The sequence below is a fragment of the Hetaerina americana genome, unplaced genomic scaffold (assembly GCF_022747635.1).
Source record: "Hetaerina americana unplaced genomic scaffold, ioHetAmer1.1.p SCAF_20, whole genome shotgun sequence".
Taxonomy (NCBI): Eukaryota; Metazoa; Arthropoda; class Insecta; order Odonata; family Calopterygidae; genus Hetaerina; species Hetaerina americana.
Window position 1 is genome coordinate 6,774,501 of NW_027286764.1, and position 15,022 is coordinate 6,789,522.

General features: G+C 44.2%; 1 protein-coding gene across 1 annotated transcript in view; it reads right to left on the minus strand.

Annotated features, from left to right (window-relative positions):
* Prosap (SH3 and multiple ankyrin repeat domains prosap) overlaps positions 1-15,022 on the minus strand; it is a 427,994-nt gene that overhangs the window by 36,274 nt on the left and 376,698 nt on the right. The window contains exons 7-10 of the mRNA XM_071586042.1: positions 7,583-7,708; positions 5,818-5,998; positions 1,315-1,546; positions 1,017-1,110 (exon numbers count right to left, since the gene is read on the minus strand). Of these exons, the coding sequence (XP_071442143.1) occupies positions 1,017-1,110; positions 1,315-1,546; positions 5,818-5,998; positions 7,583-7,708 (633 nt within the window). The remainder of the gene's footprint in view (positions 1-1,016; positions 1,111-1,314; positions 1,547-5,817; positions 5,999-7,582; positions 7,709-15,022) is intronic.

Genomic DNA, 15,022 nt, shown 5'->3' on the forward strand with positions numbered 1-15,022 from the left:
CTCTGAAAAATATTCAACACCGCCGGGATTTGAACCCGGGCCTTCTGGGTGGGATGCCAGTACGGTAGCCCCCGCACCATCTCGATCCCCTTATGAATTAAAGTTGTAGATATTGGCAAATAGGGGACAGTGACTAGATATAATACAAGGTTAGAATGAAACGTATCGGTCACAATTTTTCCCTAACTTGTGGTGCGTGAAACGCTGAATTCAGATCGTCAGAGTGTGTGGCGAAGTGTGTCGATGATCGCAGAACGTATTGACATTAATAAGATGACAGTACACACACATCATCAAAGAACATTTGGCAAAACGAGATCTGCGCTAAACTCATCCTGAAGGTCTTTGGACCACAAGAGCAGAGTCGAGTGTCTGCTTGCGAAGACTTTCTGCAACGACATCGCGACGATCCCCCAACCCCCTTACAATCCCGACTTGGCACCAGCACACTATTTCCTATTCTCCTTCTATATTCCTATAAGTGAAATCCATCCTCCCTCTAAGGACACCACCATGGGACCCTAAGTGCCGTCAAAGAAGCTTGCACGCGTACCCTTAAGGACCTTCCAGAATCCGCCCACCAGGGAACCTTCGAGTCGTGGAAAAGCTGCTGGCGTGAAAAGTGTGTCGACGCTCAAAGGGGTAAATTATGAAGCATCGTAGCTATATCTGAAATGAATCTTTTTTTATTAAACATTTTCCCATACGTTTACATGTATTTCTGAAAGAAAGCCATAAGAAAGTACCATATAAATAAATGTTTTAGAAAAGTAGTTATGAATGCCTTCGACATTGAAGAATTCAATCGTCACAAGTTAGAAGAGACCTGCCCGGCGAAGATAGCCAGCCTTGGTAAGATTCAGCGACAATCAGTCACAGATTCTGGATTCATGTCACGGGTTTGTTATATATGTACAGATGAAGCATGCTGTAACTGAACGTGTAGGCATTAAATTTTGAATTTTGCGAGAAACGAAAACTCCCCCCAAATCCCTTTAAGAGTCGGCAGTTCACACCTGGTGGACCTCCTGCCATCCCTGGAGGTCCTGGGCGCCGAGGACGGCGTGGTCGTGCAGGAGGGCCTCGCACAGCATGGCGTCGGCGGGGCCGCTGTTCGGCGGGACGGAGTTGGGGTGGCCGGCCTGCTGCTGCTGATGGTGCTGGTGGTGATGGTGGTGGTGATGGTGGTGGTGGTGGTGATGGTGTCCGGGGGGGCCGCCGGGTGGGCCGGGGGACGAGGAGACGGCCGACGCCGAGGAGGAGGATGACGAGGAGGCGGACGAGAGGGCGGCGGGGGCGGGCGAGGGGTGGTGCGTCCCCGCCACGGCGATGTAGAGGGGCGTGAGGCCTCGGGCGTCGCGGTAGTTGGGCGACGCGCCGAGGTCAAGGAGCGTCTTCACCGCCTCGTACGAGTTGCGCTCGACTGCGCGGTGCATCGACGTCGAGCCGTCCTTAGCGCGGAAGTCCAGCAGGGCGCCCCCGTTCACCAGGGCCACGATGACGCGGGACGGGTTCCGGGTGCACGCGGCCACCGTCAGGGGCGTCTCTGCAACATAAGGAAGGGAGGGGACACGCATTACACAAAAAAGGTCTCTTCCAAAGGTGGTATGACTTTTTTTCCCCGGATAGACAGACTGGCATCGGGTTCTCTGGCTGGGTTCGAGGGAGAGGATTCTCAGGAAAGGCTGGAGGCCGGTGACAGTTGGCTCCCAGCCTTTACGGAGTGTGGATTGCTCGTTTGCGAAACCTCTACAACACGCACTCGTTACGCTCCGTTATGAACAGGTTATTGAAACAGCGCTACACCATCAATTTCTGCGTGAAACTGGGCTAAACCGGGAAATTGACTCATGACATGCTCAAGGCAGGGCATATGGTGATAATGCAATGGATGGATCGGGTGTTCTTGAGAGGCACAAGCTGTTTCGGGAGGGTAGGACAGATATTGAAGTCGCCAAACTTTCAGGACGCCCTTCGACCTCAAAATGGGACGAAAATCTTGCACGAATGAAGGATTTGTTGGACAGGGATTGCAGATGAAGTGCATCCCTAAAAGTGATGTGAAATGACTTGTGAGCGAAAATACGGGCATGAGAGAATTCTGCGCGAAGTTGGTGCCGCTATTGCTCTCAGACGAGCGAAAGGATACGCGCAAGCGGATCTGCCAAGGGCTTCTCGGTCATGCCTCAGCCACCCTACAGTCCTGACGTTGCCCCACCAGACTTCTTCCTTCCCCCCCGCGTCAAATTCGAGCTGAAAGGACGTCACCATGGCACAGCGTTACAACAGGCCGTGATGAGGGAGCTTAGCAGCATATATTCCAGACGCCGCCTTCCAGAAGGCGTACGAGGCGTGGAAAAGCCGCTGGCAGCGGTGGGTGGACGCACAGTGGTGCTACTTAAAAGACTTTCGAGTGAATGTATCAATTCTGGGAAAAAAATTTTTTAAAGACTCAGTCCAACTACTTTTGGGACAGGCCTTGCATAATGACAGAACTCATCCTTTCGATTCAAACCACCAAATGTGGGTTGAAACGAATGGATATGCGCGGACTCGCACTAAATGGCACAGCTATTCATTTATTCCCAGGTCCCTCTCGCGAGTTGCAGGAAACAGGCCCCGAATTCCTTGTAGCGTTTAAAACAAGGGAGAGCAGATATTCTAATTTCGAAAACTAAATCTTTATCGATTTTGATGATTTCACAAATAACTCTTTCCGTAACTGGACGAATCACGTGCAAATATTTAACAAGATACGTTATGAAAAGCTATTTGAAAAATAGGATTTTTAGGGGGAATTTCATTACGGCCATTTCAACTTTGCCGGGAATAAGATTTAGCGAAGTCCCTCCACAGAGAGGGGGTTTGCATATTCGGGAGTAAGGCAACCCTGCGTGTTAGGCAGCCACATTTCCTTTCCTGCGCTGCCGTTGGCAGGCGTCGCATTAACCCCCGAAGGAGAGACCAAATAATACCGTTACAGGGGTATTTATTTTCCTACAAATATAGAGATGTATCAGGATAATTTGTCTTCCTCGTAGGTCGCCAAAACCTATTCATTTTTATATTTCATCCCTATTTTGTAAAGGCCCACCATGAGGAGGCAAGTCGTAAGAATACGAGTTAACATCGATGGCAATATTTGTCAAGTATCACATTACATCGCTTATTTAAGCACTTGCGAACTTTTTTATTCAGAAAAATGGCACCACTGGATGCTTTATCTAATGGAATTTGGCGGGCGGCGGTAGTTGATGCATGGTCAACCCCGATGCTCGCCACTATCTCCGAACTGGTTGCGCGAATCATTAAGTTATTGCGGTCAGAGGAGGGGTTTACATAAATGCATTCTGCAGCCAACATTTCAATGCTCTACGCATAAAAACGAAGCCACGTCAAACAGGAACGTGGAAACACAGTTCCACGTTACTATTGTCATACCTAGAAGCTAATTCTTTCGATGAGTTCTATGTTCTGTTCTCCTAATGACTGTCTCAATCGTAAGTACATATGTATTGTTACACTGCACCATTTATCGTTTTGAGTGTTTCTATGCATAGATACACACATTCACTAACCACATACCCCATGTACACGCTGAAAATTACGGGCTCTAATGAACACCTGTCTCACCTCTTCTTAAAAACGTGCCCAAACTTGCCTATCCCTCCCTCCATTCTACTCCTATCGCCTATAATACTTTCTACCCAATTGAATCTACTAAACACCTTCTCGAAACAAACGAATCCAACAAATACATCCTGAATTTATTCGATGTTCCTTTCGATTGGTGACCTCAATATTGCTATTGCATCACGCGTGCCTCTCCCCATCCTGAATCGATACTGATCAACCGCCAAGTAATACGTTAATTCTCCTTCCTCTCAGTCCTTTTATTTATCACCTTACCTGCGTGTGAAATTAACTTATTGTTCTATCATCTTCACATTCGGCTGTCTTACCCTTTCCTACCGCGGCCCCATCACTCATCTCATGACATATTACCGCCAAATCCTCTCTCACAGTTGCTGCGAATTTTCCCGTAAAAAATCTTCCCTCCAAATTGTCCTAAACCCTTTAATTCTTCCGCCGGGATGCCATCTTTCCCCGCAGCCTCATTTCATTTCTATTCCTTTAATGCCTTTTCCATTACGCTACCGAAGTATGCCCGATCCTAACCTATCCCGATCCACTTCATTTTCCCGTTCTGCATAGGAATACACTTCCCCTTCTAATATCCATACCATATACGTCGATCCTTAGTGTGTTATTTCTATCCCTCGTGAACCTGCCTTTGCTCCATTCATAATTTTCCTTTCTCACCTTTCACAGCGCGGACGGGTTTTCCCTTTTCATTTCTCGATAGCGCTTTCACCTCTCCCTACGGTGCAATCCATTTCACCCTTCCTTTCTTAAGCTCTTCACACGTCCCGACTGCGCCCTCCACCGTGCGTCTTCGGCAATTGGTGTTTCCCTCCTCAGTTCATTATTTATCTCTTTACACTTCCTTCTGCATAATTATTTGTTTAGATTCGTCCATTTCCTCCTCTCCTGTATCTCCCTGACCATTTCGTCTGCAATCCATCGTTTTCTTCTCTTTTTCCCAATAACTCTTCCCTTAGTATCTTCTCCGGGTTTCGAGTCCTTTTTTTACATCCTTCAATCTCTCATCACCTGTTCCCACCTCACTCCTATTCCTACCTTCACCCACCACCACCCCTTCCAATCACCCGTTTGTAGGAAACGTTTCCTTCTGTGGAAAACATCTATTATATCCTCCATATGTATATACTTTCTATTCTTTGCTCCCTATAGCTAAATATTGGGATGTACATTTTTGCCAGTCAAAGGTTTCCTTCCAGGGACAAAAGCCATGATGCCCTGTAACTGATCGTATATCCTATCGACTTCTTCCTCTTTATGGTTGCTCGGTGGGGCATGTATACCTGAACAATGACCAAGTATGTTGGTTCTACTTTTGCGTGTACTAGTAATATTCTATCAGTGCTTGCTCTACGTCAAATAAGCTTCTTCCAACCTCTTTTTACATTATTGCTACCCCTCGCTGACTCTTTTCCCCTTCGCTGTATATTATTCTGTAATTATCGCTCCTATAAACCCAGTTATCGTTACTTTTGACCTTGCAAAGCCTTAAAATATTTATATTTCCTCTTTACATGTCCTGTTATATATTCTCTAATTTTCTCAATATCATCCTATCATTGCTAGTCCCGATTCTAACTAGTTAAGGGGACAACCCTTCTATATCTTATTGTCTGCTACTCTCGTCGCTTTTGTTATGCACGAATTTCGTGAGATGATGCCGTGGAAGCCTTGCCTCTCCCGCTGTTCAGCACGACATAGGGCTGGGTCCCGTAGTTGCAAGGACTCGTTTTCATACCTGTGGCATCTATAAATTCGTGTGATAATTGATTGAGGTAGTTTCCCTTGCCTTCCCCCAATCATGTTTTTATCGAGACACCATCACTGGATTGGCCAACCCACTGGAGTCAGACGCCTTTATGAAGAACAGACTACGTTTCTTTCGTTCGTATACTTCGACCTCACCATCACGGCTCTACGATTATTTCGATTTCACAAAGCTTTTCACCAAGGCTTGCTTGTAGTCTTATGAAAACATTGGTGCCTTTCTATGTCTCTACATAATATTTATTGTCCGATATCTTTTAAATATCCAATACGCCATCTTGTATGACCTCACTAGGTCATGTTATAAAGCGACGCAACGAACAGATATCAACGCAGGGAGAAGACACACTTTGGACCACAATATGCCTGGCCGGCTCTCTCTCTCACCTCCTGTCTCCGGGCAGTGGAAGTTGGGGTCCAGTCCCTTGGAACACATCTTGGCCACCTTCTCCACTTGACCGTTGGCCACGTAGTCTAGGAGCCTTCTCAGGTTGGCGCGTGTGTGCAGGGCCTTTAGCTGCTTCTCGTCCAGGTTCACCATCTTATACACGCGCCGTTTGTACTTGAGCTGAAATGATATCGCCACATTAATTAGTTCTAGGGAAAGATAATTAGGGCCTCACAGCAGAAGGGGCAAACATCCCAATTAATCGTATCATCCCAACACCGAATTAAGCAAAACTTAGACATGCGTATGAAGAACACTTCAAATATGAAAGGACTTAAAGAAACCCATATTTTCTACTATGAAAACAATGTACAGTTTTTCCAAATGGTTTATGAATTTCCGGGAACATTCTGCTGCCACAAGGGATAAGGGTAGTAAATCAAGCAGGACGTAAAACATACCAGTTTGTTCCCTAATTGCAACTATGAGCTGGTACTGTAAAGAGCTCCCGGTCATTTCCCGGGGTGGGCACCCACCCAACCCTGGTGTGACCGCTTTATGGGTGCGGCCATGATGGGCTTGGGAAGCCGTTGGGGCCCATTCCCACGCTGCAGACTATACCCTCACTATGCCCGTACAGCAGTACACTTGATCCTAACCCTACTCTCTCAAGGAAAGAGAGCATCCTCACTCCTTTTCCCACAAGGCTGCCAGCAACAAAGCCGAAAAGGGTGCAAAACACACCCTTAAGTTCACCCTATCACTGTTCACTGCAGCCGAAACGACATACTATGTACATATGGGCATGACCCCATCCATGCTTCCGGAACCGCACCATAATCAAAGGGTGCACCTTCCACAATTCATCATGTGCTCCGCATTTAATGCAGCGAAACGGAACCCGCCCCTACGCCATTACAACCAATGCTACTCAGCTCGGGAGTCTCCAGCCCTCTCCCATTCTACACCCCCATGCCCACTAGGTTCCAACGCGCCACGCGACCGCGGGAGACGCCGCGACAGTAACTTCAACGGAGTCATCCGCTAATATGCATTTCAATCCAACCACTTCAAAATTCAAAGGGGACGGCAGATTAATAGCCTAAATAACTCAGCCGGATATCGAGGGAACCGGGCTCGAATCCCGATCAAGGCGACAGTTTTTTTTACCCTTTGATATTGTTGCATTTTAATGCACAACCAGAAATTCGATTATTCTAATTCCATCAGAAAAACGCATGGGCATTTGATCATTAATGTGCTTTAGTCGTCATTTTGGACGCGACTGCTAAGTTGTGATGAGACGCCTTCCGAGGAGGATTCTCCCTTCGATTATTACACGGAATTTTGATCACCCCGTTACACTCGACTCATATTACAGCTACAATTTTTTCCGATCATCAAGTTCAAATCTGCACACCGCTCTCATCACCCGAGTACCCCCGCGATGACAACCCAGTCCAACCCTCAAGACGCCACCGAGCATTTTATTTTATTTATTTTCTAAAGTCTTCTTTTTCCGGGGCGAGATTGAGACTTTTTTTATCCCTGCTTCCACTTAACCCCTTAAACATTACATTGAAGACAATTAAAAACACCCAAGCCCTAGGCGGGAATGGAACCCGTGACGATTGAGTTGGCAGGAGGGGATGTTACCACGCCACCACCGGCGTCGGCAATGTTTCGCCAGTCTTCGGATGGAGCCCAGAGATGAGCAGGTCAAGGTGCGGGGCCAGTGAATAACCCGGCTCTTCCTTCACTCACCTCCAGGTACCCGACGGGACCGCTGAACGGGTAGTCGGCCAGCCGTCTCTCCTCGTCCAGGAACTTGCCTGCCTTGCCGTTGACCGGCGGACAGAAGAGGCCGTAGTTGAAGCTCTCTTTCAGCTCCTGCGGGGGAGAGACAAAGAGAGCGGTCGGTGAAGAAGAATTAGCCTCGACAGCCATGAGCATAGGAACCGATTGCGCCGCTAAGGGAAACGACCACCTCAGACAAGAGCAATTGGTGGTGTTGAATGTGTTCATGCATTCATTATTCATCCGACGACGGCCAATGTGTGGCTCCGCGATGGCTATTAAACCACAAGACTGAATTCCAAGGTGCTCCAAACAATCTACTTTCCCCTTGCGCCGATCCCTTCCCCCTTCCCTCCGCGCCCACTTGATGCATCCATTGCCCACACCACTCTCTCCTCCTCCCTCCTCTTCACGTCTACGTACGCCATCACCGCATTCTTTCTTCCGAGTCGCGCACACACTCCGAAATTACATTTGATTCCATTCTACGTTGTCCCTCTTTCCTCAACGAGGACATTTCGGGAAAAACCAGCGAAACACTTCGATTTTTTTTGCATCTTTTCTTTGTGTATTTACTGTGGACCACAGTCGCCAACTGCCTCTTTATGCCCACCTCTTCATTCGCCAATGAAGTTCTTTTAGCATCCCTACAGCTCCCAATGCTCAGGTGCGCAAACTGTTTCATCTGCCATGACTTACGCCATCCTATCTCATCGTCCATTATTTGCAGACATAATGAACGGAATCAATACAATAATATAAAAGGTTTGCATAAAAAGTATCGGTAATGATATCTTCCAAACGTGTGCGGGTGAAGTGCTGAATTCAGACCATCGGTTACAAGTGTGCACCTAATCGCAGATTGTGTCGCAAGATGTATTTGCTGTATTGCAGATTGTATTGATAAGATGCCAGTGCACACACCTTTACCTCTGAACATTTGGTCACGCGAAATATTTGCGCTTAACTCTTGCCGAAGGTCTCCGGACGGACGGCCAAGAGCAGAGTCGAGTGTCTAATTGCGAAGACCTTCTGCAACGGCATCGCGACGATTCCCCAGCACCCTATAAGTCCCGACTCGGCACCATCAGACTATTCGCTTTCCTCCTAAAGTGAAATTCTCCCTCAAAAGGACATCAGCATGGGATCAAATGTGCTGTCAAAGAAGCTTGCACCCTTGTACCCTAGAGGACCTTCCGCCTACCAGGGACCCGTCGAGTCGTAGAAAAGCCGCTCTGGCAAAAGTGTGTCCACGCTCAAGGGATATAATTTGAAGAATGTTGTGTTTTTTTGTAGTTATTGTTTTAACAATATCTAAAATAAATATTTTGATGAAAAATCTCCCAATTCTTTGAACGCAAACCATGTATGCATAGATAACATTTTTGGCTTTCAGCACACACGTCCTCTGGTCTTAATATCTTGTGTTTCACTTGTCGCCAAGACTATTACTGACGACTCCTGAGGCCGGTCACACCCTCTTGATGAGGCATGCTCAGCGAGCATAACACACAAGTTGTGCCGCTCACCAACGAGAGAATGTCTGGTCACTCAAATTCAAACAAACACCCCCAACTTTTACAAGCTTTTCCACAAAATACTCCGGATTCAAAAACCGTCAACAAATACTTGCAAACAATTTTTTTACCGGGTTCACGTCGCTAAGTGCATTATTCATCCTAGTAGTCGCAAAAAATGCGTTTTGCGTAAGTATGTCAGAATTTAAGGGATTAACTTGCTCATTTTATGGAGTGGGCTGACATCGACACTGCTCGAAGGATATTCTGAAGAGGTTTGGTAGAAAAAGAAGGGAGATCTGCAACAGGGGAAGTTATCAGAGACTTTAAACAGCAGCCGAAGACAATTTTCGTTCATTCATTGATTTCGGCCATCTTCCCCGGCTCAATTGGAGCGATCCTTGGCGACATGGAAGAGAAACTCGGGCGTCGATAAGCAACTCGTTTTACCCACACATATTTCAGATGCACCCTTATATGGGTACTGCTGTACTTAAAGTTTATTTGCCATTTTGCCGCCATTCCAAGAGAAATGAAAATAAACTTATTTTATCGATTGTAATTTACACGGTTACATTGCACATCGTACACGGGTACATTACCGTACTTATAATAAAACATTAAAAGAGTTCAATTTGTAAGTAAGTGGTTGTATAAGTTTCACTGTATGCATGAAAAGTGAAAAACTGTTAAAAATATTTTAAACGCTTAAAATTATACATTAACTCCGCAAAATATTAAGTCGTCATTACTAGTGCTCGTACTAATTATAGTGTATCATTTAAGGAAAGCCAAATACAGCATCTCGGTAATAATATTGTAAATAAGTGAATTTGAATGCGTATATTTATTATTCTTTCAGACGAAAACTTTGTAGATCCGCATATGCTCCTATTGCATTCAACCCAAAATAGATATTTCTCTTTATTTTTGAAATACTACGTTCACTCTAAACAAAATTTAATGGCATATTTTTGTGGTAATCTACCGGTAAGGTGGGTTTTGCATGGACAAGTTACCAAACGGTACAGCGATGATTCCCTTGTCTCTTTTACATAAACACAACCCGACATCCTACTCTACAACAAGCCCCTCTTCAATTCTGCATACACCCTTCCTCCAATCATTCCTCTCTTCAGTCCCTGTTCTATTCCTGTCCTTTCCTCGCTTGCCTAACATTCTCCCCTCTATCACAGTCTTCAACATCCCACTGCCGGTCAGTACACCCTTCATTCACTTTTCCTGCCTCCATAGGATTTCCCCCAACAAACCCCTCTCTTCGCCCACCATACCAAGTACTTCTTCATTTGTTTTCTTCTCTGTCCATTTCACCTTCTCCATTCTTCTCCACACCCACATTTCAAAAGCCTTCAATCTACGTCTATCCTCCTGCTTCAATGACCACGTTTCCGCGCCGTACGTCGCTACGCTCCATATCAAAGTTTTTACGAGTCTTTTCTTAATATCCTTACTCAACGTCCCTGTCATCAACTCCTTCCTCCTTGTGAAAGCCTCTTTGCCTGGCGCAATTCTTCTCCTTACATCCCTACTACTTTGACTGTGTTGGTCCAAAACACTTCCGAGACACGTAATTGTTCCACCTGCCCTTAGCTTTTGCCATCCTATTTTAATATTTAACTTAGCTTTCCTCTTCCTAGAAAATGGCACAACCTTTGTTTTACATAATTTACTCCCATCCCATTTCTATTGCACTGAATTTCCAATTCACTCACAAACACTTCCAACCCCTCGGCTGACTGACAAACAGAATCTAGATCATCACCAAAACTAACTGATTTTATAAATTCCCCAAAGACTTTTATCCCTAAATCCAGATTTTCCAAACGAAATGGAAGCGCAGGTTATTAATTGCATATAAAAGATGGTGTTTAGTTCTACCTAAAAGAAACTGATACATAGCGAAGTAAGAAAACGCCTCAATTCCAAATAACATTTTGCGGGACAACTTATTTTGAAACGGAGCACCTCATACAATATATTTAAAATCAGAAACTTAGAAGATGACGATGATTTTCGTGGCATGGGAAGTAGAATCAGAATCAAGGTAATAAAGGGAAGGAATTGATTATTTGGATACCCCGGGCCAAAAATTTCATTCTACCAGGAGAACATTTATTCATGAGCCGACGATACAAGTCTGGACGTGAGAAAGCATCTCTCCGTTATAACAAGTCATCGACAGAATACGGTTCCATTTGGTTTTCCATATGCTTTTTACTCCATACGCCCTGGTTTCGACAAGTCACGGCATCTCCAGGACTACGTTCAAATGTTCACCCGCCGTGAATAATAAGGGAAGTGGAGGTGGAGCGGCTGGAGCCAATGGGCTACGAGACCAAACCTAGACCAGGGCCACTGTGCAGGCAAAGGGGCGGGGGCAATGCGACAACGGAGGCGAAGGAGAGGGAGAAAATATGTCCTCCTAGGGCGTATTTCCTGAGGCACGCTAATGAAGCTACGTTTTTGGTAATCTTGTTCCTATGGCACATCAAAAATTTCACCACATTGTGTCCTATGATGTTGTGACATTCATTACCTTAGCACAGCCACCATTATTTATGCATATTCACCACTCACTGGTGCATGATGGAGGGTGAAGGAATTCCCTGAAGAAAACTACTCGGCGCTTTTCCATATTCAGGTGGAAACCTCGCTAATTATATGCGTGGTTTGTATAAACAGTATCGATAAAAGTTTCCTAAAAACAGATTGATTTCAAATATTGCTACAATACCTCTGAATTCTTCAAAGAAAATTCCTTGAGCGTTGACACACTTTTGCCAGAGTGGCTTTTTCCAGGACTCGAAGGTTCCCTGGTAGGCGGATTGCGAAAGATACTTAAGGGTACGCGTGCAAGCTTCTTCGACGGCTTGACTTAGGGTCCCATTGTGGTATCCTTGGAGGGAGGATTTCACTTTTCGGCATAGGAGGAAATAGTCTGCTGGTGCCAGAACGGGAGTGTAAGGGGGTTGGGGAATCGTCGCGATGACGCTGCAGAAGATCTTCGCAAGCAGACAGACAGTCGACTCTGCTCTGCTCTCGGTCGTCCGTCAGAAGACCTTCGGGAGGACGAGTTTAGCGCGGATCTTTCGCATCACCAAATTTCAAGCGATAATGGTGCGTCCACTGCCATCTTATGAATGCTAATACGATTTGCGATCATGCGCACACTTGATCGACGGTCTGAGTTCAGCATCTCACACACACAGGTCAGGAAACCATTGTTTCCGATATTTTTAAACAAACCTGGTAAAGCAACGATACTGCTGAGCTTTGTTGAGAGAGAGTCTAAATCGTCCGTTTTATGTACATCCCATATATATATATACTACCTTGATCAAAAAGTTCCCGGAATAACCACCGTGTGGCGCTCCCATCGTTCCGATTTGAGTTCTGTTTTTTTTGTTAAATTGGTACATCTGTTGTTGATATTCCCTTTAAATCTTAGTGTCATAACTTGACATTTGCAAAAGTTACGTAGCCAAGAGTACATCTATCTCTGTGTGTGTTGGCGATTTTTTACAATTTCAGAAATGGATTTAAATTTGCAACAACGAACTTGTATTAAATTTTGCGTAAAAAACGGATTTAGTGGCGCACGGACGTTGGAAATGTTGGAAAAGTGTTTCGGCAACGATTCTCTAAAAAAACGGTCGTTTACCAGTGGCACGAGCGGTTCAGAAGTGGTCGTGAGTCAATCGAAGATGATGAACGCAGTGGCAGACCATCGACATCGAAAGTCGGTGAAAAAATTGATAAAGTAAAAGAAATGTTGGTCAATAACCGCAAATTAACCATCAGAGAAATAGCGGAGGACTTGAACATTGCCTATGGATCCGCCCAAGACATTGTGGTTAATGATTTGGGTTTCCGTCGTGTAGCAGCAAAGTTGGTTCCAAAAGACCTCAATTTCATGCAAAAAAGAGACCGTGTTGATGTCGCAAAAGACATGATTTGCGAGGCTGAACCCGATCCCACATTCATCAAAAGGATCATTACTGGAGACGAGACGTGGGTTTATGAGTACGACACGCAATCCAGACATCAGGCAAGTGAATGGCGTTCACCAAATGAGCCGAGACCAAAAAAACCACGTCGTTTTCAGTCAAAAAAGAAGGCAATGCTGACGGTTTTCATGGATTACAACGGTGTAGTGCATCATGAATTTTTGCCAGAAGGCCAGACAGTAAACAAAGAGTATTATTTGGGCGTTATGAGACGTTTGCGTGAAGCAATTCGCCGAAAGAGACCAGAAATGTGGGCAGAAAACTCGTGGATTTTGCACCATGATAACGCACCGTCGCACAGTGCTATCATTATTTGTAATTTTTTGACGAAAAATGCAACAAACACCATCCAACAGCCCCCGAATTCACCTGATTTGGCTCCCTGTGACTTCTTTCTGTTCAATCGAGTTAAAAAACCATTACGGGGAACGCGTTTTAGCAGCCGAGAGGAAGTAATGGGAAAATCGCAGGAAGCACTGATGGACATACCGAAAACCGACCGTAACTTTTGCAAATGTCAAGTTATGACACTAAGATTTAAAGGGAATATCAACAACAGATGTACCAATTTAACAAAAAAAACAGAACTCAAATCGGAACGTTGGGAGCGCCACACGGTGGTTATTCCGGGAACTTTTTGATCAAGGTAGTATATATATATATATATATATATATATATATATATATATATATATATATATATATATATATATATATATATATATATATGTGTGTGTGTGTATATATATGTATATATATATATATATATATATGTGTGTGTGTGTGTGTATATATATGTATATATATATATATATGTATATATATATGTATATATATATGTATATATATATGTATATATATATGTATATATATATATATATGTATATATATATATATATATATATATATATATATATATATGTATATATGTATATATATATATACATCCGGAAAGTAGTACCCGTTCGTGCCGCATGAAGTGCTGACGACGCGAGTAGCCGCTGGACGAGGTCAGATAGCTTCAGTGGCTTGTCTGCCTTCTCTGAGCCAAGTTGCGTGACGCTAGCATTGCCTGTGTTGTTTCTGTGATTGTTTACAATGTTTAAAAAAATTGAGAACGCCGCCAGTTGTGAAGTGAGGGCAGTGATTAAATTCCTCAATGCAAGAAACGTTCGCCCATGTGATATTCATCGCCAATTAAAGGAGGTGTATGGAGACAATGTAATGGACGAGTCGTCTGTTCGGCGGTGGTGTCGCAACTTCAACATGGGGAGGGGGAACACACACGACGATGAGCGTTCGGAGAGACCGTCTGTCATTACAGACCAACTGGTGAGCTCAGTTGACGAATTCGTGAGGAACGATCGGCGCGTCACAATTGATGACATCTGTGAGCATTTTCCCAATGTTTCTCGAACAATTGTTCATGAAATTGTTAAACACCATCTGCATTATGCAAAAATTTGTGCAAGATGGGTCCCTCGCGTATCTCAATGAGCTGGCGGCGAAGGACTATGCAGCAGGAATACAGAAACTTGTCACACGTTATGACAAATGCCTTAATTTGCTTGGAGATTATGTTGAGAAGTAGTTTAAAGTATCCTCTTTCAAATAAAATTTTTTATGTTTGTTAATATTTACTTTTGTGTCTTTATTTCACGAACGGGTACTACTTTCCGGATGACCCTCGTATATATGTATATATATGTATATATATGTATATATATATATATATATATATATATATATATATATATATATATATATATATATATATATATATATATATATATATATGTGTATATATATGTATACATATATATATATGTATGTATATATATGTATATATATGTATATATATA